Here is a 24,546-nt window from a genome sequence, read left to right as displayed (position 1 = left end):
TTAACCACGAACAAAGAACATGCAACCTTGGAAAAAGAATCAACAAAGAACCTGTTATTCCTAGAAGGAGTTTCCCTAAATAAAAGAGCTGCCATCAGCTCTCTTTCTCGTTACCTTGATCAATTCTTCGTACATATTTCTGTTGCCTTCATCGATTTATCCACATCCATACATACAGGTATGGCGACACATACATCGCCTTTTTATCGGATCATGAAGGCAGTATTTCTCATTTCATCTTGATAGAATGGCTGCAGTGCCACAGCAGCAAGAGGGCATTGATCGAACAGAGGAAATCAACAATGTATTCGGCGGCAATGTACGTAACATACGCGGCTTGAATCGTACATGCGACATTCGCTCTATATTACGCCCCGAGTACCAGTATTTACGGGTAAGTGATAATGATTGATCGAATGGCTGAGGTTATACTTACATACATTTGTTGTCCAACATAGGGTACCTTTATTACCATTGCTGAGCAGCACAACATTCTTTCTCGAGATGCCTATAATCTCATGAACATGCATGTCAGGAGGTTTATGCGTGCCATCGGTGATTATGACGAAGAAGACAATTGGGCTCCAAACTTTGCCACGATCAATATGCCAGGCAATGGGATCCAGCCTGGACCCGGTGGTCAACAAGTAATGGCTGGACAAGGTCTCTTAATCCCACCTGTTACCAACCAAGTCTTGTGGACATGGGCATACAAGCTCGTGTCCAACAATCCTACGCTGGAGAATGTGGTAAGTGTATATGCTTTTTTTTATCACCTCACCAAAATCTAATGCCATTTGGCATCTGAATAGGATATCACAAGCCAAGACCCTGCTGCCCGAGACTTGTTGAATACATACACAAATCACTTTCAACCCATGCAACGAAATGCACAAGGCAATGGTAAAACAAGATATCCGCTTTGCCCGTTACTGTGATTAGATGACTAATTTATTGTAATAGCACTCTACGAGCCACCTGCAATGTATCCGAGACTCCTCTCGACATTAAGCGAGCGCTTTGCAAGAGAAGCGGTGAGAAGTAAGTGACAACAAAAAAGCCAAAGTTTATGCTAAGCTTTGACCGTTGATTAATCGCTTATCAACTTTTAAAGACGTCAAGAACATGCTCTGGAGAAACATCCCTGCGTACGTTAGTCGACTGTGTGATGGGTACATCAAGCATATGGTTCAATCAGAAACAAATTTTGATGTCTACAACAATCTCAAGGGTTTGGGTAAGTACATCGTGTATGATTGATGATCTTATACCTATACTAATAACGCGACGTTCACCACAGCCCCTATCATGAGTACTGGTATCATAAACCACCAAGCAAATACACCACCACAATTGGCACCAGCGGATGAACATTATTTTACCCAATTTGTTGACGTCTATCAGTAGGTGTTACTTGGAGATCTCTTTGCTTACGTATATGCTGACGCTATTGATATAGAGAGATACATCAAGCTTGTGAACGGCTTCTCGCTGATGTACCCCTGGTGGAGATGCAAAGTACACCAAGTCGAGGCCTTGGCCCGGTACTGGCCATGCGACTGATGAGATTTAGCATGTGGCTATTGTTGCAAGCCGATGGACTCGATACCAGGAGGTGGTCTATATTGCCATTGGGAAAAACCCAAGTTGGGTTTTTCGGTATCGATTTGCGTATGCTTTGGGCAATCCTTCATTATGCACGTGACCAGGATCAAGATGCTTTGGTACCAGCCATATGTCTAAATCAGGTATGTTGATAAGGTGTACTATTTGCCATTGCCATTTCTAATATCTTTACATTACAATTAGCACGGCAATGTCTTAGCAAAACTTCCATTTGATGCAACACTTCAACCACCCCGGCAGAAAGAACTTTTATGGGAAGCGTTATTTAATATCGATTACGTCCAACGCCGTAGGTGGCGTTACTCTGGTAAGCATGTTGGCTGTGGAAATCAAGGTAAATACTAACGTATCAACTTATGTATAGGCGAATTACCTGGAACTGCAATACGATTTGCTCATTACATCCGTACCGATGGCTTTACAGCCAATGTCATGTTTGAAAGACCTCAACCAAGAAACCTGCCACGTATGTACTTTTAGCAGAAGCACGCTAAATCTTATGCTCACTTTTCTGTTATAGCCTTTTTCCCTGAAATTGCCAAGACGGCTCGTCGCGAGGTGGCGAATAATGCTGATTTGGCTAATATCCACACGGGGATATACATGCTCAATAAGGCCCCTCAAGGATTGAATCAAGTTCGCCTTCAGAACAGCCGACTCGTGGGGATAGATCCTGGTAAGTTATTTATAAGGATTTATCAGACTACGTTTGTATTGACATATATATTCTATTAGGAAAGCGCGAGTTTATCACCGGGATTCATCATGAAGAAACCTTAGAAGTACAACCAGGGGAGAATCCACCAAGATTGAGCGCTGTCGAGATTCGATCAAGGCATTATCAACATGCAACGATGGTGCATTGGGTTTACAAGCACACGTTAGCCAATCGACAAAAAGCCAATATGCAAGAGGTCTACGACCAGCTGGCGCAAGAAAGCCCCAATGTACCAAGATTGAATCAATTCAAGGCACATGTTGCCTGTGTGAGCCGCAACAGCAATAGGTTGGTAAATTTTATGGCGTGTACTATGATTGGTATTGACAATATTTATCTATTTCAAAGGCTGCGAGACTTTTCCGCCCACTTCAAGCATAGGATCACTCGAGGGATTCTTTTTTCTGCACGTCAATCATACCAACAAGTAATGATCAATGAGATTTTGGGAATTTCTCCTCCTGATTCACCAGTAAGTTAAATTTGCTACATGCAGATTACTATTGCTATGACCATGAACTCATTTATTATCATTTCCTTTAGAGAGAGCAAGTCATGTTCATCAATAGAACCTCTAAAGCAAAAAGGAGAGGGATGCGGAGGTTCAGAAGACGAGACATCGGGTGGCAACGGCCTGAGCAAGAAACGATTGTTGCGTATGGAGATGCCAGTCTTGGGCATATGCGTGGTTATGCGCCACTTCCCCATTGGGTAAGCTACATTGATAGTTGTTTTTCTCTATGCTCATCTATATCATTTATTGTGTAGGAGTTCATCAAAAGACTTTGCAGACAGGCATTGGTCATTTTCATCGATGAATTCCGGACCAGCATCACCTGTCGACATGATGGCGCAAATTTGCATCTTTGCTATGACAATCGACGGCTGCATTGCAACCATAAGTATGTGGGGACAAGAGTTTCTTTTCTTTGTATATACTAATAGGCTCTTTTATTCAAAACATAGGAAGACGAGGAATCGGGTACAGACTGCCCAAGGTACCAGAGGTCGGAAAGTGGTGCATTGCAAGGACGACGATGGTGCAATGATTGGCCGGTCGAACCTATGCCAGCAGCGTTTTGCAGTCGGTAGGTTTCTTTGGTCGTACAAGGAAGATCGTTGTTCAGCAATTGACATGACGTTGGTTAGGCAACAACACTTGGCGCAATCTGATTTATGCGGTGAAGCGTTGTAATGAGCACGGGGTAAGTTCCTTGTAGTTTTGTGAAGCACTAGCTAATATATGGTTGTCTATAGTTCTTAGGCAGAGATGTCAACGCTGCGGCTCAAATGCGGTCCGTATTAAGATTGTATATGGAGACCAATGGAGATCTGCAATCTCGTCCCCTTCATCTTAGAAGATAGTCCCTTGTCCCCCCCCTCTGGTCTCAACATACGTGACCGAGTTTTAGATTTTTGGTTGTTGAATAAATAGCCACCCCACATTGCGAACATTATTCGGCACATCCCACACCGCCTTTTCCGACAGTTGGCATAGCAACAGCAACAACAGCAACAACAAGCAGCGGCACATGTCCATTTCAGTAAAAGGGATATCGGTTATCGGTGCGAGGCAATCACCTATTGTATTACTAGTATCAATGATGATGATCATTATCGAACCCATGAACAATCACATGTGTGACAATGGGTCGGTGTATGCACCCATCTATAGAAAAGGCAATGTAATAATAAAGCCCAATGCATATGACTTTTTAAAAAAGGAAGCACTAGGGAATAATGTGGTCTAAGAATCAAATGTTCTATTCATTATAAAGGAGAACGCATGATAGATTCAAGGTTCATCCGACAAAAGATAAAGAGATCCATGCAACTCCAAAGCTAGCACTAAATGATTTGTGCGTTGAGTTGATTCAGGAAGGTTGCACAGCCGATTGTATGTGGGGAAGGTGAGATAATAAAATCCAACACTTATGCAAGATAAGGATTGGACCAAAAGATGATCAGAAACCCACCATTAAGGTAAGCACAGCTGCTTCCGTGCATCCGAGTGCCGCCAGCCTGGATCACAATGTTATGTATTATACCCAAAGGCGTATGATGATTGGTGCTTTGAGCCAATGTACCCCTTCTTTCATCGCAAAAATCCTTCCCCCTTGAACAATCCCTGGGTAGGCATTATAGGGAGAAGCATATCCTTAGAGGTAAAAAAAAGGGAGATGAGATTCTGGGGGCCTCTAAAGATGTAAAAAGAAAAAGCGAGGCTCGCACCAGTTGTGCTTTACACATTTTTTGTTTTATTCCCAAACATGGTAGTTTATGTTCCCGAGCTGTGTCAAGAGCTTCTTTTACGTCAAAAAAGGAGCATCGAGGGGTGTGATGTAGAAGGTCTTTGTTATAATTAATATATCACTTAAACAGGTTGTCAATCAATGCCCGCCCACCACATCGCCTTGCCTAGACTCGGTGGGCTATAACACGTGTCCCAATGTTGTGCTGTGCATGTGTAGCCATACTGTACTCGCATTACCACATGGTCTGTGTATTTGCTAGGCATAGTGATAGGATGATTAGGTGCTAGAAAATGTGAGCTTCTTCTCGTATATGGCTGTCATTTGACCATGGCTTGTTAATTGAACCATTGAATGTAGATCCGGCATATACATAATGAGAGGGTCAACTGCTGCACGTACTTAGCGTAACAACAAGGCGGGGTACTATACTCCCGATGAAGGCTGTCAGGGACAATGTGTATTGTGGCAGGTGAAAGGATTCTGTGTTGGAGACAGCAACAAGCCAACGAGCACATGGATGATAGTTGATGTACTGCCAATGAGATTTCTCATCAGCCATGGTCATCAAGGAGCGAACAGATTTGATATTGAATATCCTCCATGGTTGAATAGTGGATCCGCGGAAAGATGCAGGCCTGGTTACGGCAAATCACCAATCAGAACAGCATTACCGCATCTGAGGCACTTTTTCCACAACACTCCCACCACCTCTTACCCCCACCATCATTCGGTTCGGTTCCGTGTTATGAATGGCCCACATAAAAAACTATTTTCAATATTTAAACCAACCACATGCTGATGCTTTCTTTTTTTCTTTTTTTTCTTTTTCTGTTTTCCCTTTGCTTGTCAAATACACCATGCCGAGAAAATCCACGTCGTCAACAGCAGCTACCTCCGCTGAGCAGCCGCTAAGACGCAAGGTCACATTGGCATGTATGGTGTGCCGCAAGAAAAAAGTGAAATGCAACGGCGTACAACCAGCTTGTTCACGATGCCAGACAATGGGTTTACAGTGCCAATATTCGGATCCCCCCAAGAAGCGTGGCCCACCCAAGGGGTATGTGGAAGTTATCAATAGCCGCGCTCGTAGAATCGAATCACTTTTAAGTAACTCAGGAGGTAATTGTTTCGCACAAAGCGCATGATTTAGTCAATGCTCACGTTATCTCATCTTGTAGTTTATCGTCCGATGATGACCACCAACCAAAACAATAATATCAGCAATAGCAATAACAACGACAACTCATTAACAAAAGAAACAACAACAACAACAGCAACAACAACGACGTCTTATAACCGCCAACAGCCTTCCAATGATATCCTCAAGTTTGTGGCTGATTGTGTGCCTACAACGTTCTATCAACAAATGAATACCTATTCGCCTGTACGTTTCTTGTTGCAGCACAACCGCTAGCGGTAGTGCTAAGGGGGGTTTAAATGTGATGGGGTAAAAGACACAGACCACTGATAAGGTCCTTCTATCGATCCACCTCTAGGACAGCCACACACCTTTGTACGACTTTTACCCGAATGATGATGGCATGATGATGAACATGATGATGAACAACGACGACGAACCAGCAGCAGATTTGATGTTGGCCTGGGTGGATAGTTTCTTTACGCATTTCAATGTGTTCTTTCCGATACTTGCACGCCAACATTTCCTGCATCAACTTGTGCATGAACGTCAAGGCATAGATCCACTTTTACGAGGAGCTGTGTATGCGTTGGGATGTCATTTTCTCAATCCGCATGATCGCACGGGCCGCTTGTGGTACGACAAATGCCAAGCGCTGATGCTCTCGACCAACATCCATATGTCCCATGATGTACCCAGTCTACCTACAGTGCAGGTGAGCTTTATTGGTTCTTTTTACAAATAATGCAAATGTCACTTATAGAACGTTTTTCTTTGCATGATAATAGGCTCTCGTGATCATTTGTTGGCACTCGTATCTCCTTGGTGACTTGCGTCAATGCTATACTATACGCCAACATTTAGCCCATGCAACGGGTGCCCTTGCAATGGTGCAGGGTCACACCAACAAAAATACTACCGTTGAGCAAGAGCTTGTGCGCCGTGCCATATGGGTTGCCCATGTGGTTAACCAATGGTTGTCGGTGTGTACAGGTGACCATGTTGTTTTTGGTTCTATTGATGGATGCCCATTACCAAAGCTTGAAGATTGTCAACTTCACGCCATTGATTGTCGCATATTACAACCACCGATTGTAGATGCAGCACCTACAGTGGAGTCAGCGTTTCAGGTTGCCGTGTTCTCCGAAATGGTTAAGCTTGCTTCAATTGTTCAGCGTGCCACCACTTTTCAATCCGTCAACAAAAATGAGATTGCCGAATGGTTATTTAACCTACCACCTTATCTCGATTGCAGCATCCACACCGACACAAATCGCTCTACTACAGAGGCACCATCACCTGTCGCACGAATTTTTCACATGTTGTACCACACCGTGCTCATCATTCTCAATCAACCTGATATCGACACCAACGTAGAAGCACGCAGCATATGCTCAACTTCAGCCAATACGATCATCCACCTTGCAGAGCAAATGACGGCTAATTCACCCGATCAAAGCATTTATCTTTATAATGTCTTTGGCTTATCAATCACGTTGGCAGCTACCATTCATTTGCATCTTGCGCGTTCTTTTGATCCACGCATTCAATGTCCTGCAAAAATCAATCTTGGAAAAAGCATGCATGTGATACGTAATGCAAATCCCACAACCATGTCGCATTTGCCTGCATTACTAGAACAACATGTTGCTTCACGTTATGCCATTTATCTCGGCCAAGAAAACAATAGCCAACAAGAGGATGATGGTCAACGACAGCAAAAACAGACAACATCCGCTGCTTTTGATGCGCCAGATGATGTGAACCAATCGCATTGCCGAAGTTTCAAGCGACCAGCAGACGAAATGGAAGAAGACAACTCCTTGCTCAATTATCATTTACGACAAGGCAAGCGTCCTTGCGTGTTTGATTTCAATAGCTGGCTCCCTCCTGAGCAGGAACAACAACATCAGCAACAACACGCAATCATTACTCCAGGCTCAAGCACCAGCACTTTGGATGACACCGCCAGCTTGATTGATCTCTTTTCAATCCCTGGTTGGGAGCAACAACAACACACATCACCCTTTTCCATTGATTCAACATCACCATCGCTGTCACCACAGCCCGATACAACACCATCACCAACAGCTACATGCTTCTCACCCGATGACTCGCCTCCGTTGCTTTCCATGAATCAGCTCCATGGCTTGATAAAGCAAGAGAACACCGATTTACTACTACTAGATAACATCTATCTACCGGTCACTGATCTCATGTGAACGGATGTTCTCTCTTTCTCTCTCTCCCTTTTCCTTTACATATCGGCTGGTAATTTTGATTTCATTGCATACCACATTATGACATTCAAATACCCCCCCCTCCCCTACTCTTGTTATATTCCATCACCCCCACTGCCATCTTTTTTTTTATTGTGTATATGCTTTATTCTTCTTCATCTTTCGGCTCATTATTATTACCACTATTACCATGTATGCACCCTATGCGACTCCATATAGACCTTTGTTTCTTATGAAACCTCATAACTCGACGATATGCAACCAACCTTCAATAAAACCAGTGTGGATCATGCGCATAACATAGATCATGCAATAGCATCCAGCGACATTTTCATCATCGTACTTCCGAGCCTGTTTTAGTAGCAAACAAAGATAATGTACCTCAACAGCAGCTTATTGTAAAAGGAAGTTCTCATGTAAAGTGGTTAATGCTTGTTTGGCAGCATGCCGTAACCTCTATGCGCATCTAAGAGCTTATGCCGCAACACATACGCCCATCATCGAAATACACTGGGTCACGAAAACATGATCAAGAAAAGCATTTAGCAGCTCACCGCTCACACCCCCATTGCTAGCCAATCAAATGACTCCTTCATGTATTGAAATGATCCTTGACAATGAAATTGGATACAATGAATCCAGGGCTATTCTTGATAGCAATTTATAGAATCGTAATCACATAAAAAAGAAACTTGATTGTACTTTGGGGATCTCTTGTACTACGCTTGTTGGGAGGGGGAGTCCTTTGTACGAAGGCTAATGTAAAGTGGTATGAATGATTTGGGAAATGGATTGTGGATATGGATCAAGAAGACTGGATGACAAGTGTTAAGAAAAAAGGTTTACTCAAGCAGGACGACGCATGATTTCAAGGTCAGTGTGTATGTTGTACAACGTGTTCCTGATCATTATGGTTCTCTACTACTGTCATTGCTCTCCGCAACCACAACCAGGACCGCCGTTCCCTTTTTTCATTCTCTTTCTTTTGTCCCTTCCCGAGAACACCAATCGTCGACCCATTCACGACCGCAATGGCATCAGAAGCACTCTCGCCTCATGTCATGCAAGCTCTGGAGGTGTATACCAAGGGTACCAAGGCCTGGTTCGAGGATGACAAGGAAGCTTGGGTGTCAGCATCTGTCAAGTCAAAAGAAATGACTGACACGAATGTTCGCATTGTATTCCAAGACGATGAAGACGAGTCCCGTGTAAGCCAACGCGTATATCCAACAACAACCATATCCGTCATCCTCATATCGTTTTCTTTGATAGGAACATGTCTATGAATCATCCTTGAAGATGCTGGAGAAATCACAGGGTGCTGATCTACCGCCACTCAGGAACCCACCCAAGATGGAGAATACGGATGATTTGACAAGCTTGAGTTATCTCAATGAACCATCAGGTAAAGGAGAAAAGGAGGATGAAGGGGATGTGTGAGTGCTTGTGCATGTTAAGGGATGATGTAAAGATTACAATGGCTTATCTCAAATCACATATACAGTCTTGAATACTATACGCACACGATACATGCAACACAACATCTACACGTATTCCGGCATCGTGTTGATCGCAGCCAATCCATTTGCCCGTGTTCAACTCTATGAGCCCGACATTATCCAACAATACTCTGGAAGACGACGTGGCGAACTCGAGCCTCATTTGTTTGCTATCGCTGAGGATGCCTATCGATGCATGATCCGTGAACAAGCAAATCAAACGATTGTGGTATCAGGAGAAAGGTATGGATGTATAGCGGGATCTTTATACACGATATGCTTATCGGTGTTTTGCAGTGGTGCAGGAAAGACCGTGAGCGCCAAATACATCATGCGTTATTTTGCAACAGCCGATGACAAGGAGACAGTTGGCAAGATTTCCAAGGATAGTGGTGCTGGTATGACAGAGGTGGAAGAACAAATTCTTGGTAAGTACTACTGCTATAGAGCGATGATGGCTATATGGATGCTGATTGGGGGTATTAGCCACAAATCCCATCATGGAGGCCTTTGGTAATGCAAAAACGACAAGAAATGACAATAGCTCCCGGTTCGGCAAATATATCGAGGTAAAGGATGGTAAAAGTGGTGTTATCCTTGAATACAATAGCTGACAACATTTTGCTTTCTTATATGTGTAGATCCAATTTGACCAAGGTTGCAACATTGTTGGTGCCAAGATCAGAACATACCTTCTCGAACGATCCCGTTTGATCTTTCAACCAGAGACTGAACGCAACTATCACATCTTTTATCAGGTAACAAGGGAATGAGAGAAAATGGGATATCGAATGGAAATCTAATGTATGTGGAAATGGGTAGCTTTGTGCTGGTATTCCGTTATCAGAGCGCAAGGAATTCGACCTTAAGGATTGGACCAAGTTTCATTATTTGAATCAAAGTGGCACTGGCACAGTCCCAGGGGTTAATGATGCTGAAGAATTCGAGCTTACCAAGAACTCCTTGTCGATGGTTGGAATTTCGCTACAGACGCAGTGGCAAATCTTTCGTCTATTATCAGCATTACTTCATATCGGCAATATCGAGATTGGTGGACGCAACGATGCCATGCTTTCAGATACAGAGCCTTCATTAGCTATGGCCACGAAGTTGTTGGGGATCAAAACAGCCGAATTTCGAAAGTGGATCGTCAAGAAGCAAATTGTGACGAGATCAGACAAGATCATCAAAAATCTCAGCCCAGCACAAGCAACGGTGGTACGAGATTCAGTGGCCAAGTACATTTATGCAAACCTATTCGAATGGCTTGTCAGCGTCGTCAACGAGAGTCTATCATGTCAAGAACCTGGAAGGGCGAGTACTTTCATCGGTGTCCTCGATATTTATGGCTTTGAGCATTTCAAGAAGAATTCATTTGAGCAATTTTGTATCAATTATGCCAATGAGAAGTTACAGCAACAGGTAAATTACATTACTTTGATCATGCTTGCATTGTTTAACTCATTGCCCTGTATCCTAGTTCAATCAACACGTGTTCAAGCTTGAACAAGAGGTAAAGAGGAATCAATGTATGGAAGAACGAGCAGGCTTTATTCATTCGAATGTTATAGGAATACGTGAGAGAAAAAATCGATTGGCAGTTCATCGACTTCAGCGACAACCAAAAGTGTATTGAGATGATTGAAGCAAGAATGGGTATCCTTTCTTTGTTGGATGAGGTAAAATGAGCCTATTCGTGGAGTGTGGCAGCCCTGATTAAGGAGTGTATGATTGTTGCAGGAATCTCGTTTACCATCGGGCACAGATCAAGGATTTTGCGACAAGCTCTTTGCCAACTTTGCAACCCCTACCTACAAAGGCTATTTTAAGAAGCCCCGATTCAGCAATTCAGCATTTACAGTCGTTCATTATGCCCATGAAGTACAATACGAAGCGGAGGGATTCATTGACAAGAACAAAGACACCGTTCCCGACGAGCACCTCAACCTTTTGCAAAATGCTGATTCCGAATTCCTTGTGGAAATGCTCCAAACAGCTACGGCAGCCGCTGCTGCTGCAAGTGCTGCAGCTCCAACACAAGTGAGTGTTCTTTGTTTATGATTATTTGAATGAACGTGTATGATAACACTTTTTTATTTACTAGTCAGGTCCCAAGCGGATGAATGCTGCCAAGAAACCCACATTAGGCTCCATTTTCAAGGTAAGCAAAAGAGGATATGGCATGGACTCATTATCGTTTATGCTGAATGGATTATTTTTGTTACATTGCAGCTCTCGTTGATTAGCTTGATGGATACTATTGGCCAAACCAACGTGCATTATATTCGGTGTATCAAGCCAAACGAGGCTAAGGTGTCTTGGGTGTTTGAACCAAACATGGTGCTAGCGCAATTAAGGGCATGTGGTGTTCTCGAGACGATTCGAATCAGCTGTGCAGGATATCCTTCTCGATGGACATTTGAAGACTTTGCAGAAAGGTGCAGCAGCCTATTTATTCTTATTTCTCATACGAAGATGCTGACAATGATTCGAATAATAGATACTACGCATTGGTGAGCTCGAAGCATTGGGATCCAAAATTGCAACCAGATATCCGCAACCTTTGTACCGTTATTCTCGATGGATGTATCAATGACAAGGACAAGTACCAAATTGGTTTGACAAAGATCTTTTTCCGAGCTGGCCAAGTAAGATATCTACTATTGTTTGTATCACAAGATAATGCAATTAACGAGAATTTATGTATAGCTTGCATATATGGAAAAACGGCGTGCCGACCGATTCAATGAATGCGCTGTACTCATCCAAAAGAACATGCGTCGCTACATCACAAGGAGGGATTACCTGCTTATGAAGGATATCACTATGCGGCTGCAGCGGGTTGCGAGAAAGAGTATGGGAATGAGGAATTTGCTATTGTTACGCCAAGAGCGGGTTGTGTTACTGATCCAGACTCATGCCCGTGGATATCTTGCCAAGCGGCGAATGGATGAACAACGCAATTTCCTTTCACGTGTGCAAGCTGGTAGGTCTATCAAACGATTGGATATTGTTTATTTGTACATGCATGATCTAACTCTCGTATGCTACAGCATGCCGTGGTCATTTGGCTCGCAAAGCATTTGGCAACTTTAGAGAAACGAACGCTGCCACCAAGATCCAACGTGTTTTCCGTGGATGGTATGTATAAAGCAATTATCAAAGGATGATGGTATAATTGACATCATGTTGTTAATAGGTCTGCAAGAAAGCGATATCAATCGCAACGAGATCACATTGTTGCTGTACAAGCACGTATTCGACGACGACAAGCTCGCAAGGCTCTTGGTGTTCTTCGCAGTGAGGCACGATCAGCTACGCATCTGAAGGAGGTCTCTTACAAGTTGGAGAACAAGGTGGTGGAGCTTACACAAAGCGTGACACAGCAAAAAGAAGAGAAGAAGGCGATGCAAGCTCAACTTGAGTCTCAACTACAATCATGGATCGACAAGTATGAGAAGATGGAAAAGAGAGTGCGTCAGCTTGAGCAAGACCTCCAAAACTCCAAAGCTGCTGAGGAAGCGTTACAACATAGCCATGAATCGTTACAACAAGATTACAACACTCTTCTTGCCAAAAGTGGAGAACATGAAAAGGAGAACAGCCGTCTCAATGCAGAAATCACCAAGCTACGAGAGCAATCTCAACAGCAACAACAGCAGCAACCACCACTTCGAGTATCTACAACACCAACAAATGGTCGAACAACATCATCATCTGCTTCAACTCAACGCGTCGAAGAGGATGCCAACATCAATGAACTTAAGAGCCAAATTGCAGCCCTCAAAGCACAACTCAAAAACAACATCAATGGGCCACGACGACAACCATCCGTCAATAACCTTAGCAACCGCAATCTATCACCTGCTGCACAACAAATGTCACCTACTGCCAATGGTCGAAGAGCCGTATCACCTGATCGCATGAATAACAATGGCCGTGTAAGATCATCTTCCCGCCGTAGCAGCCGTGCTGAGCAACAAGGCACAGTGACTTATGCCAATCGTGAGCAAATGCGACCCATGTCAATCGATCAGTCGGATACGCTACGTGAATTGGATGTTGGCAATAACCCTGAGGAAGCGGTATGTGCAATGACACATGATGAACTTAATGATGTGATGATTAACTTGTATACCTTATAATAGATGCGTGCTATCCTTTTGAATGAGGAAGCTTTGGAAGAGGAGATCCTTGAAGGTTTAATCAGGTCACTCAAGATCGTTCCCCCCAATGCACACGAACCCCCGTCGTACAAGGAGGTTGTTTTTCCTGCACATATCATTGGACTAAGCTTGACACAAATGTGGCGCTATGGTTACCTCCCTGAATCAGAACACTTGATTTTTACGGCTATGGATACGATTCAAAAATATTGCTTGGTAACAAAGATGGTGATGGTGGGTTGGCGTGCACGTGGTAGTGATTCTAAAGCATTTTATTATAGAGTTTCTCGAATGAAGAGAGCATTGTGCCATGCGCATTTTGGTTGACCAATACACACGAGTTGCTATCATTGGTGTGTTCTACAGAGCAAGATTTGGAGCGTGAGATGCAATACAATTCGGTTCACGGGCGACGCACGGTTGGGTGGCACGAATTTGAGAAGCTTGTCTCCACACTCAAATTTGAGTTACAGTGCCTAGAGGACAACATTTATCATCATTGGTTGACTGAATTGAAGCAAAGGCTAAGCAAAATGGTCGTCCCTGCCATCATTGAGAATCAATTGCTACCAGGCTTTGTGGCAAACGAGTCGAATCGCTTCTTCAACAAGATGTTGGGCAACTCGCAACCTACATTTTCCATGGATGATCTCCTCAACTTTTTGAATCGGGTCCATTTGGCTATGAAGTGTTATGCTGTTGAACCTACAGTGGTGGAACAAGGTCTTTCTGAGTTGCTCAAGTTAATCGGCATTACCACATTCAATGATCTTATTATGCGACGCAATTTCAACTCTTGGAAACGAGGCAAGTACCCGTATCATTCCCCAACAACAACAACCCATGTCATCTTTCCCATGCCCATCAACCCACCAACTTGTCCTCCCCCAACATACCTCATCAGCATCAAAAAGGATTTAACCTAATTTGCGTTTATACTTTGTTACCTTGTAGCCATGCAAATCCAGTACAACATTACACGACTAGAAGAGTGGTGCAAAGGACTTGATATGGCCCATACTATCAGCCATTTGGAGCATCTCAAACAAGCCGTCAAGTTATTACAGCTGAAGAAGGCAACAGCGGAAGATGTGGATATCATTTACGATGCATGTTGGCTGTTGACCCCGACTCAGGTGCAGAAGCTGATACAAAACTACACTGTGGCTGACTATGAAGATCCCATCAGCAATGATATTTTGAAATCGGTAGCATCAAGAGCCAACGGCAGCGACCACACCGATATTTTATTACTGGATAACGTTTCCTTGGATGATAGTCCTTATGAAGTGCCTGAACCGCATCCTGAAATTATTGCAAGCACCTATATCCCCACCTATGTAAGCATGTTTATTTATGATATTTGTATATATGATACGCTAACACAAACGCGTTTTGCATGTATAGCTCGATCTGAAACAAGTCAAACGTTTAATGGCACTTGCTGCACACATGAACTGAGGCTAGCAGTATTTAATTCTAGAAGCTCCCCCTCTCGGATTGTTATTTCTGCCCAAAAAAAGCAAGAAAGAATGTATAATAGTATTTACAAGGAAAAAGGAAAAAAAAGTGAAAGTGTCAAAGTGAATGAGGGATATACCAAGCTCTACACCAAACCTGTGGGAGGTGGATGATGGCGACGGGCTAGCATTTCACTGGGAGAAGGCAATTGAATGGCACTTGTGGCGGAGTGGTGATGGTGATGGTGGTGAAAATGATGCGAAGGTGGTGAGCGAATAGCAGGTGGTGGTGGTAAAGAGGATGATGATGATTGAGATGATGGTGATGACGAGGAAGAAGAACAAGATGAAATAAACTGCTGCATAGGTTGCTGTTGGGTCGCCTGCGTGGCCAACAGATCCAAATTACTTTCCCCTCTAAGATCATGGAACGAAGCCCATTTCCTAGGTTGAAGCAGCTGATCAGCAAGACCTGCTGATGGAGAAGGCCATGGCGGGGGTAACTGAAGAGCTTTACACGGGACGGGCCGATGAAGTTCGGTCACTGAACGGCAGGATCGGATGACAGGTGAATGTTGTTGACGCAAAGATGGCTTTGGTGTACTACTCCTTGATGAACAACATGAAGATGATGAATCCATTGGTTGTTGTTGTTGTTGTTGTTGCTGTTGTTGTTGTTCATGTTGATGATTGGCAAGTGCTGTATTGCTATTAGAGCGTCGTTTCTTAATCACCCTGTGGTGTGGAGTATGATTCGTTATTGTGGCACCAGGACCGGTGGTAGATACCGTGTCTTTGAGAGCTGACCGCCGTTGCCGGGATGCAATGATGGCTTGTTGTTGCCGTTGCGTCTTGAAAGTACCCAAAAAAGAAGCACGTAATTTTTGATCGTGATGATAATCACCAAACCATGAAGCAAAGCGAGACCACATATCGGATGAAGAGCTTTGTTGCTGTTGCCTCATGCCTCGCCATAATGGATGATGCGATAGTCGTTGCATAAATGAAGCCAATCTTTTGTTTACATAGACACGTGGTTGTAATGAGTAAAGGTTGTGTGGCAAAGGAAGAGAGAAAGTCGATTTCATTCCTCCCCCAACATACATTCCCCTCCTCCTCATCCCCTTTCTTATCCAACCCCTTGAATGGAAACATAGCCCTTACCGTTGTTCCTCTCGATGCAAGTCCCGAGTTATTGTTGTTGCATGATTTGATTGGTTTTTTTGCTTCTTATGATCACAACGTTGTTGATGATGAGTAAGCCACGAGTCGAAATGTTGCTGTTGTTGGTGTGGAGAAAGATGGCGATGATGGGACATCACGTGGATAGCATCCATAGGATGATGTACCAATCGCCCTGGTACAGCTGCAATGACCCCCAGACTTGCAAGTAAAGGGGCTGCAACGACACCGGCCATTAGTTCGGCAGGTGTCAATTGGCATAGCTCGGCAAGAGCTAACATATGGCGAGAGCGTGCAATAGGGATTACACTGTCAGTGAGCAAAAAGGAACGTCGTTCACAGGTGGTAGTTAATACATGATCGGGATGCAAATGGCGGCTGCTTAATGTATTGTATCCACCCAAAAGCGCGTTTAAATCTTCAACGCATAGGTATAACTTGCTATGATCATGCTGATATATACAAAACGGAGTTGGTGGTGAAGAGCCGTACTCCCCCAGTAGAATGGCTTGTAATTTCATAACCATAGTGTTTTCGAGGGCCAATGTTGTAAAACCGTGTTCTGTATGGTGGCAATAATGAAGGAGGAGCACTAACGGAAATATAAAGAGGAAAGAAAGAGGAATAAAAGGGGAAGAACGATAAGCAAAGCAAAAAGGGGGAGAAAGAGAGAATCTTTATTTTTGTGTCTCAGATGTTTATATAGAGTGCACATATTCATCCATCACCATTACCACCACCACTACCACCATGCTCTCTTTCTATGCATGCGTATACATGGCAAAATGCATCTGGGGCCATTCCATTCGTCCAACCGGAACTACTCCTCCAACGTCAAACCCACCCCCACTCCGTCCTTTTTTTTTCCTTCTCCTGCTCCTACTCCTTGTCTTTTTCCCCTTAACAATCTCTCTCATCAATGATCACTAGTGTGGCTTTCTTTTCTCTTTGATCCCCAAAAAATCGCATCATCCCTAATACTCCCCACCATAGGGAGATGAACATGTATGTCTATACATTTATACTTATGTGTGTGTGCATATGCCATGTTGATCTGCGATGGGGGGATCAAGTGCTGAAAGCGGAGAGAGGGAGAGAGAAAAGAAAGAGAGCTCTCTGTTATGAGCACCCCTTGATCGTTTCACATAGATACATCAGGACTCTTCCACGCGGGATAGAAGAGCAACATCACATGGCCATGTTTGTTCATCAACAATCTTTATTACCGCTCTTGAAAAGTTTCATATCTCTCTCTCACTCTCACTCTCCCCACACAAAATGTGCCTCGTTTGATTGTGTGTACATGCACACCTTTGTGCAACATGTTGCAACACACATACATCCATACATAAACACAAAACCACACGTTCTTATTACAAGCCTAAATGTCATACCTTCTAGCACCAGATCAACATCATTTAAAAAGGAACGGACGAATCTATATATTGGGGGGAGCGGTAAAAGCGTAGATGAAACATACACAGCATCACGTACGTATGTACATACGTATCCCATCATCCCACCATTTACAGCAACTCTGCCCATGAGTTAAAAAAGTTCCGCTAGCAACCCGTTAATCTTAAATCATTTACAACACCCCATGCAGGTTGCTATGGCAATGCAGCATGGCGTGAAAACGAAACCCATAATAGCCCTCAATACATACAATGATAAATGATGTCGTATGTATGCGTTGAAACATTTTTATGCTTTTGTTCCTGCAGGCACAAGTGTCTTTTATTGGTCTGTTGACAATCATTATGAATTACTGCTTGTATTCATGGATGAAACATGGTGTTGTACAATATGCCAATAGTCAGATGGTGTAATGTATCTCTCTAATGAGGCAAACCATGCTGGAAGGGGGATCCGCATTTGACAGCTGCATTGGTGGAGTTAAGCGCTGAGATAGTCGGGTAATTTTGTGGGCACTGAAAAGTGGGCCTCGCTTGACTCTATACTTGCTTTGTTCCTTGACACTGATCTCGCCTCCTACCCATTGCCTCACAATGTCGTCCGACGAAGAAGAATCCATAAGCTCAACACCACGCTTGCACAGCATGGCCGATGACGATAACTTGGACACTGAAGGTATTTGAAGATCATGGACCACAAAGACACGCGTTCACCCACACTCATTCAACCAACGCGTTGGACACACACACTAGATGCCACGTCGCTACGCAATTCACCTGCAATGACACCTACACAACGCCGAGCATCGTCGTCAATGACACTAGACATATCAGACGACAAAGCTGTAGACGACAACGATACCAAGACTTCGCCTATCCAACAACGCATTATCGACTTTTCGGTCAACCCTGCTGCTTTGAATTGCAAAACCTATGATTGTGTTCCATTGGTATTCAAGTGGATGAGGGTGGTTGCTCGTTTGTGATGTATGCTTACCATTGTTTTATGATACTTGGGGGTAGGTGGCTGCTCTTCATCCAGCACAAATTTATACTGTTGCGGCAACAAAGTGCTTCCGATGGGTGTTTACTGGAACCGATGAAGGATACATACGCAAATGGGATTTCTATGCATCGATGAATGGCAAATCAGCACTTACACAGGCTCAAAGACATCACCATGTCGACTCTGTAACCATGGTAAGTGTACATGTATGGAGGAATTGCCGCATACTTATATAGTGAGTGATCTTATAGTCCGGTGTGATATGTTCATGGTGGGAAAATGAGGAACAACCAGGTAAAGCAACATGCGTTCGATAAGATAAGGAAAAGGGTATTAAGCTTTTTCATTAGCGCCTGTCAAAACGGAGCCGTCTACAGAAGCTGGATCGACCGTGCCATCATCAGCATCCTCAGTTGGCGACGGCAACAAGCTATCACCAGTGTACAGCATGGATGTGCAATCTGAAGCTTTATGGGGCCTAACGGGTATGGAAAGCGGCAATATCAACCTTGTGACTATACGACATGAGGAGGGCAAGTGCCATCACGTTTTACGCAATCATACGGCACCAGTGTCTGTGCTGCAAATCACACCGCAAGAAACAGGCGTGATCAGTGGATCTTGGGATAAATCGGTTTTGGTAAGTGAATCATGTTATTTTATGTACATCAGCAAGGTTAATCTTTTGGGATTTAAAGGAATGGGACCTAAACACGGGATCCGTCGTTCGTAATTATGGTGGTCACAGCTCTCAAATATCATCAGCATCATTCCGACCCATATACAAAACGTCTTCCTCCAGCAATGAAGGTGATCTTGAAACGGACAAATCAACGACTGAGAAGGAGGACACCACCACCACCACCACCACAACAACAACAACAACAACAACAACCACTGATCAGCCATCATCGACAAAAGTATACGAGGAAAAGGATGAGAACATCTTCTTGACAACCAGCTTTGATGGTCAATGTTTTATCTGGGATCGGCGAGAACCCGAATCAGCTGTGAGGAAACTTGGATTACCAGATAAGACTCCTCCATGGTGCCTTTCGGTAAGGTTTATCACATGATCCCAGCCAAGCCCATTGATATTCATGGTGAAATTTTAGGCGTGTTGGAGTGCTGATGGATCCAAGGTTTATATGGGAAGGCGAAATGGTCAAGGTGAGCGGGTAAAAAAAAAGGTCATACCATAGCCATATCACTTATATTTGTACAAATGCAGTGGACGAATGGGACTATGCAGCACAAAAGTTGATAAGATCTTTCCGGATGCCAGCCAATTCTGGTCCTGTGTCTTGTGTGGCAAGTATGCCGAATGGGAAGCACATTATATGGTAAGATGCACATGTCCCATGCGTATCCATTTTCCTTTTTCACACTCATTTACCGTTACACGATAACCCACAGCGCTTCCAACGACAATGTGCGCCTCTGGAACACGGAGCTCGAGTCATCGTTCAATATATACCCTGAAGGAGCAGAAAGGCCGGCCAAGACATCCAATACCATCCCCTTTACAATTTTGCCTGGTCACCATGGTGGATGCATATCGCATATAGGTAAAAGGACTTTGTGAAGGAATAGCAACGAGTCACAGGCTAACAAGAAGGCGTATGATAGTGATTGACCCCACATGTCGTTACATGATTACCACATCAGGGAACCGAGGATGGGATGGTGTGTCCACCAACGCATGTTTGTTTTATGACATTGCTTCGATTGTCTGAAAAGTATAAACGCAAGCTTGTTTACGAATTGCACAATGCAACAGGCGATAGTCCCCACACATGATTGTACTCATGACGAATTAATGCGCATAACATGGGCTCCGCTATTGCTCACTTGAAAGGGTGGCATTAAACAAAGCTGCAATTATCTATACAGTGTACCCATTCCATAGAGATGAATAATGTATCATGACAAGCGAATAAAGGGAAGCAGTAACGAATATATTCCAAAATCATCCGGTACACAGTTGCATTTTATATTACCTTTTTATACGGAGCAACAAGTTAGCTGCTGCAGGCCAAGAGAAGAAGGATCAAAAAGCCCAACATGGTTGTGTGGGTTTGTTTTCTCTTTTTTACTTTCTTCCTTTCTCTCCCTCTCACACACACTCTAAGAAACACACACACACACACATATATACCACTGACAATGTCATCCACATCCAACCATAATCGCAACTTTGTATATTTTGAAACGACTCCACGAGCTTATTACGATCACTGCACAACAGCGACACCCAACTATGATTTATACCCAAGTCTATCCCGTAGAATGGGAAACGGCTACGTACATCGACCCTCTCGACCACCCGTAACGCATGCACAAGATCGACAAGTGAACTTTGCAAGTATGAATATCATACACCGAGGAGAAAGGCGAACGTGGTACAGCCCTCACCCACTCCTTGACCTGTTTTCACGATTACCGACCTCCGAGCATGACGATGACAGAACAAGGAGGACAACGGTACCCGGTCAAAATGATGATACCCACCTTCCACCATGGGATTTGTACCCCCTATTGCTTCGAAACGTAAAATAGCCACCCGATGCGTTGTTTTGTTACCCAATACTAATCGTGTTTGTTGTTTAGGTGGAAAACTTTGGTACCGATGAAATGAGGCAACGACTTCATCGTGCAATGACAATGGTGTAAACATCCAACAAACAATCATTCACAACAATGAGAGAAGCAAAAAGGTCTATTCTTTATATAAAGGTCAATATATATACATTCATTCGCATATCCAAAATGGTAGCTTTTGTTGAATAAAAGGGAGGAGTCAACATACACATGGATGGTGGTATATATATATACATCTAATGTAAGCCAATGTAAAATGAACCAGCAATTGATAAAGGCTTCACATGAATGGTGGTGGTGGTGGATGGATGACGGGTGGCACTGCTATCATCTGGTAACACCTAATGTGTATGTCTCTGATGTCTTGTATTGGCTTGCTGCGAGTGAGGTGGATGTGACCGAAGGGTTGCGTTTCAAGAGGTCTGTAAGGGTAGAGGACCATCGAGACTTGTTCCCTTGATGATTGTCAGAATCAAGATACACCCCGTCTCGGTAAACGCTATCGTAGTACTCGCGGTCATGCGATGCGAATTGCGATTGAGACAATCGTCGTTTGGTGTACTTGTTTATCTTGCGTAGGTCGTATTGTGTCTTGAGCTTTCCAATAAACCCCATGGTAACCACGCTCTTTTCCCCACAAGAACAAATGGGTGAGAAAAAAGTGAAAGAAGACGAGTACACAAGTATGCAGTCTCCGTGGAAAATATATGAAAACGGTTGCTGGTGGATGATCTTTTTAGAGTTTAACCGCAATGTGGCAACTAGTTTTTTCCGCAAAGCAATGCCGGAAGACGCATGATCAATTATTCTTTGTTCCGCTCTCCCCGTACAGTGTCAATTTTAGGAGGTGGGGTTTAATCTGCATATCACAAAAAGACATGTTCACAGTGAAATAGGGCTTTGTACTATGCTGAGCCACTTGACAACATGACTTTTGATGGTGAAATTTGGATACAGGTATATGCTTAAAAGATAACAAGGAGGCTAAGTTCAAGGGGTGTAAGACAAAGATTAGGGTGGTGCGCGCCGTATGATGAGAAGAAGCCCGCAATATCCAGTCGCCGCTTAATCCTATAAATTACTCGTGTTCTGTTGCCAAGAGTGTTACCGGGTTTTCCATCTTCTTTTCTTCTTCTCTTTTGCCATGAGCTACCAGCAGCAATATCCTCAAGGACAATACTACGCTCCACCACCTCCAAATTATCAAGGAGGCTATGCTCCTCCCCCGCCTCAACAAGGATACTATCAGCCGACGTAGGTTTATATCCATTGCGCCCTATTCCATATCAGTATGGATGTTCCTGAAAGCTGATTTTGTGTTATTGCATCATGTGCTTTACAATAGTCCTCCTCCTCAAACCGTTGTTGTTCAACAACCCCATCAACAAAACTCGGCTGCTGATGATTGCTGTTGTGCCTGGTAAGTTTGTTGTTTCATTTGAGCCGAGAAAAGGGATAAGAGAAAAGGGTGCACAAAGAAAAAAGGCCCGAGTAGTTTATTTTTTTCTGATTATGATCATTTGGAATAGTTTGGCTGGTATGTGTATTTGCTGTACGCTCGATGCACTATGTTAGGCGGCCCCGCATTATTACTCGTCCTTCGTACTATCACCACCAATGCAAGCATCCTATCATAAACCATTGCATTCGCCTCTTTGTCCGCTAATTAGCTACCTGCACATCCATTCCCTACTTTTCTCTATTGTCATACTAGTTTATTTAGAATCCGTAATCAAAGATTGTTGAAAAAGAAGTAGCGTGGTCATTTCTTTTTTCCCTATTAATAGTTGTGGCGCATGAGCTTGTGGTTGTGTGGTTGTGAGTGACACCATCAAATGCTTGGCAACGAATAAGATATGTGTAATCGGAGTAGTCATTGTTTCTCAGATGCGCGTAATAGGCAACCTGCTTCTTTGCTCCTCGGAGGTGGTGGTGGTGTGGAGGATGCATCATGTCAGCAAGCCTTTTAGGAAAAAAGCGTAAGCTACTTACTACCACTACTACTACTTGCAACCGCTCCCCTTTTCCATATTCAACTTTGCTCTTTTCCAGGGTCTCTTGAATCAGAAGAAAAGTCCATTGCAGCAAGCGATCACCCGTTCACATTTGTTCCTCCTCTTTCACCAGGCCAGAAACTCTTTGATCAACGCTATCTCAGTGCATCGTTTTCTCGCGATCAACGTACCTCTACCACACCTCCACATCGTGTTCGACGACGACGATCGAATAGCTCATTAAGGCAATCAGGACCCGTAACAGGAACGACGGCAACGACACAGCCACCAGCATGGTCGAATCAACAATCACGTGCTCAAAGTCGAATACCGGCTAACTGGGCCATGTATATCCCCATTGTCTACAATGCACTCGTCGCGTTACCCATATTATACATCGTATTCTTGGTCGTATGGACTTTTAGTAATGACTTTCAAATCAAATCAGAAGAGCATCAAGCAGGTAATTGGTATCATAAGACTTGTCAAGATCACTATTGACATACAATCCCATTTGAAATAGGTGTCTTGCAACAAGTGGCTTCATGTGCAAAGAACTATGAGATCAATCAATGTCATCCTTCATCCCGTGTACCAGCATTAGAAGACAAGTGCAATCATTGGGAAGCATGCTTGAATCGCAATCCATCCATGATATCAAGGCAGGTGAAATCATCTCGAATGATGTTCATTGTAAGCTAACATGGTATTCATTCAGGACTAAGATATTTGCCGAAATCGTTGCAGAGACATTGAATAGCTTCGTGGAGCCCATCTCTTACAAAGCAATGGTAAGGAAGGGAGGGAGAAGGTTATATGGGATATAGGGCTGACATCCTTGGTGATAGCTCTTTTTCGGTATTGTCATCGTTGGCCTCCTTGTCATCTCCAATTTCAATCTGGCAACATATTACAGGAAGCGATCAAGCATTCATTACTATCATCAACAACTACAAACATCAACAACCCCATCGACATCCATTTCTACAACAACACCACCATCATAGCATTTCCTATTCCCCCACCCAATTGAACTTGTTATTAGCATTGCCAACAGCTCATTATCATCTCCCAAATTTTGTACAAAATATAGATGAATGTGCGTATACCATGATGCATAACGACTCGGTTGATTTGAATTGTGTTTATCCCTTATCTATCTGACACCTCCCATTCACTCAATTGGTAACGTTCTTCTACAGCAATCGACTATAAGAGGCAACCGACACCTTTAGCATTCAAAGTC

General features: G+C 43.6%; 8 protein-coding genes across 8 annotated transcripts; 6 read left to right on the top strand and 2 right to left on the bottom strand.

The window, feature by feature from the left end:
• Nucleotides 1-247: 247 nt before the first annotated feature.
• O0I10_012603 (uncharacterized protein) lies at nt 248-3,709 on the top strand (the record flags this gene model as incomplete). The annotated part of the gene is made up of 17 exons (XM_058492495.1): nt 248-394; nt 459-749; nt 813-903; nt 964-1,041; nt 1,115-1,237; nt 1,301-1,403; nt 1,460-1,748; nt 1,810-1,933; nt 1,991-2,092; nt 2,147-2,302; nt 2,362-2,632; nt 2,693-2,816; nt 2,888-3,055; nt 3,113-3,246; nt 3,311-3,432; nt 3,494-3,549; nt 3,602-3,709. 17 exons carry the CDS (start codon nt 248-250, stop codon nt 3,707-3,709), a joined length of 2,487 nt encoding a protein of 828 aa, XP_058336753.1.
• A 1,747-nt stretch (nt 3,710-5,456) lies between these two features.
• Nucleotides 5,457-6,133, top strand: O0I10_012602 (uncharacterized protein; the record flags this gene model as incomplete). Its single annotated transcript, XM_058492494.1, has 3 exons — nt 5,457-5,718; nt 5,778-5,983; nt 6,101-6,133. 3 exons carry the CDS (start codon nt 5,457-5,459, stop codon nt 6,131-6,133), a joined length of 501 nt encoding a protein of 166 aa, XP_058336752.1.
• A 2,875-nt stretch (nt 6,134-9,008) lies between these two features.
• O0I10_012601 (uncharacterized protein) lies at nt 9,009-15,103 on the top strand (the record flags this gene model as incomplete). Its single annotated transcript, XM_058492493.1, has 20 exons — nt 9,009-9,185; nt 9,250-9,382; nt 9,482-9,719; nt 9,774-9,904; nt 9,963-10,045; nt 10,118-10,234; nt 10,299-10,898; nt 10,957-10,989; nt 11,048-11,155; nt 11,217-11,516; nt 11,581-11,637; nt 11,709-11,914; nt 11,977-12,124; nt 12,186-12,462; nt 12,530-12,617; nt 12,676-13,561; nt 13,625-13,858; nt 13,924-14,449; nt 14,597-14,982; nt 15,050-15,103. 20 exons carry the CDS (start codon nt 9,009-9,011, stop codon nt 15,101-15,103), a joined length of 4,782 nt encoding a protein of 1,593 aa, XP_058336751.1.
• Nucleotides 15,104-15,248: 145 nt separating this feature from the next.
• O0I10_012600 (uncharacterized protein) lies at nt 15,249-16,103 on the bottom strand (the record flags this gene model as incomplete). Its single annotated transcript, XM_058492492.1, has 1 exon — nt 15,249-16,103. One exon carries the CDS (start codon nt 16,101-16,103, stop codon nt 15,249-15,251), a length of 855 nt encoding a protein of 284 aa, XP_058336750.1.
• A 2,190-nt stretch (nt 16,104-18,293) lies between these two features.
• Nucleotides 18,294-20,441, top strand: O0I10_012599 (uncharacterized protein; the record flags this gene model as incomplete). The annotated part of the gene is made up of 10 exons (XM_058492491.1): nt 18,294-18,375; nt 18,453-18,649; nt 18,723-18,899; nt 18,957-18,999; nt 19,056-19,345; nt 19,404-19,763; nt 19,821-19,875; nt 19,937-20,048; nt 20,122-20,273; nt 20,335-20,441. The coding sequence occupies 10 exons, from the start codon at nt 18,294-18,296 to the stop codon at nt 20,439-20,441; spliced, it is 1,575 nt and encodes a 524-aa protein (XP_058336749.1).
• Nucleotides 20,442-20,871: 430 nt separating this feature from the next.
• On the top strand, nt 20,872-21,378 carry O0I10_012598 (uncharacterized protein; the record flags this gene model as incomplete). Its single annotated transcript, XM_058492490.1, has 2 exons — nt 20,872-21,255; nt 21,316-21,378. 2 exons carry the CDS (start codon nt 20,872-20,874, stop codon nt 21,376-21,378), a joined length of 447 nt encoding a protein of 148 aa, XP_058336748.1.
• Nucleotides 21,379-21,633: 255 nt separating this feature from the next.
• On the bottom strand, nt 21,634-21,921 carry O0I10_012597 (uncharacterized protein; the record flags this gene model as incomplete). Its single annotated transcript, XM_058492489.1, has 1 exon — nt 21,634-21,921. One exon carries the CDS (start codon nt 21,919-21,921, stop codon nt 21,634-21,636), a length of 288 nt encoding a protein of 95 aa, XP_058336747.1.
• A 1,336-nt stretch (nt 21,922-23,257) lies between these two features.
• O0I10_012596 (uncharacterized protein) lies at nt 23,258-24,307 on the top strand (the record flags this gene model as incomplete). Its single annotated transcript, XM_058492488.1, has 5 exons — nt 23,258-23,285; nt 23,359-23,763; nt 23,824-23,962; nt 24,019-24,091; nt 24,149-24,307. 5 exons carry the CDS (start codon nt 23,258-23,260, stop codon nt 24,305-24,307), a joined length of 804 nt encoding a protein of 267 aa, XP_058336746.1.
• Between the last annotated feature and the right edge of the window lie 239 nt (nt 24,308-24,546).

The sequence above is a fragment of the Lichtheimia ornata genome, assembly GCF_029851405.1.
Source record: "Lichtheimia ornata isolate CBS 291.66 chromosome Unknown scaffold00138, whole genome shotgun sequence".
NCBI classification, from domain to species: Eukaryota; Fungi; Mucoromycota; class Mucoromycetes; order Mucorales; family Lichtheimiaceae; genus Lichtheimia; species Lichtheimia ornata.
This window is presented reverse-complemented; position numbering and strand designations above follow the sequence as displayed.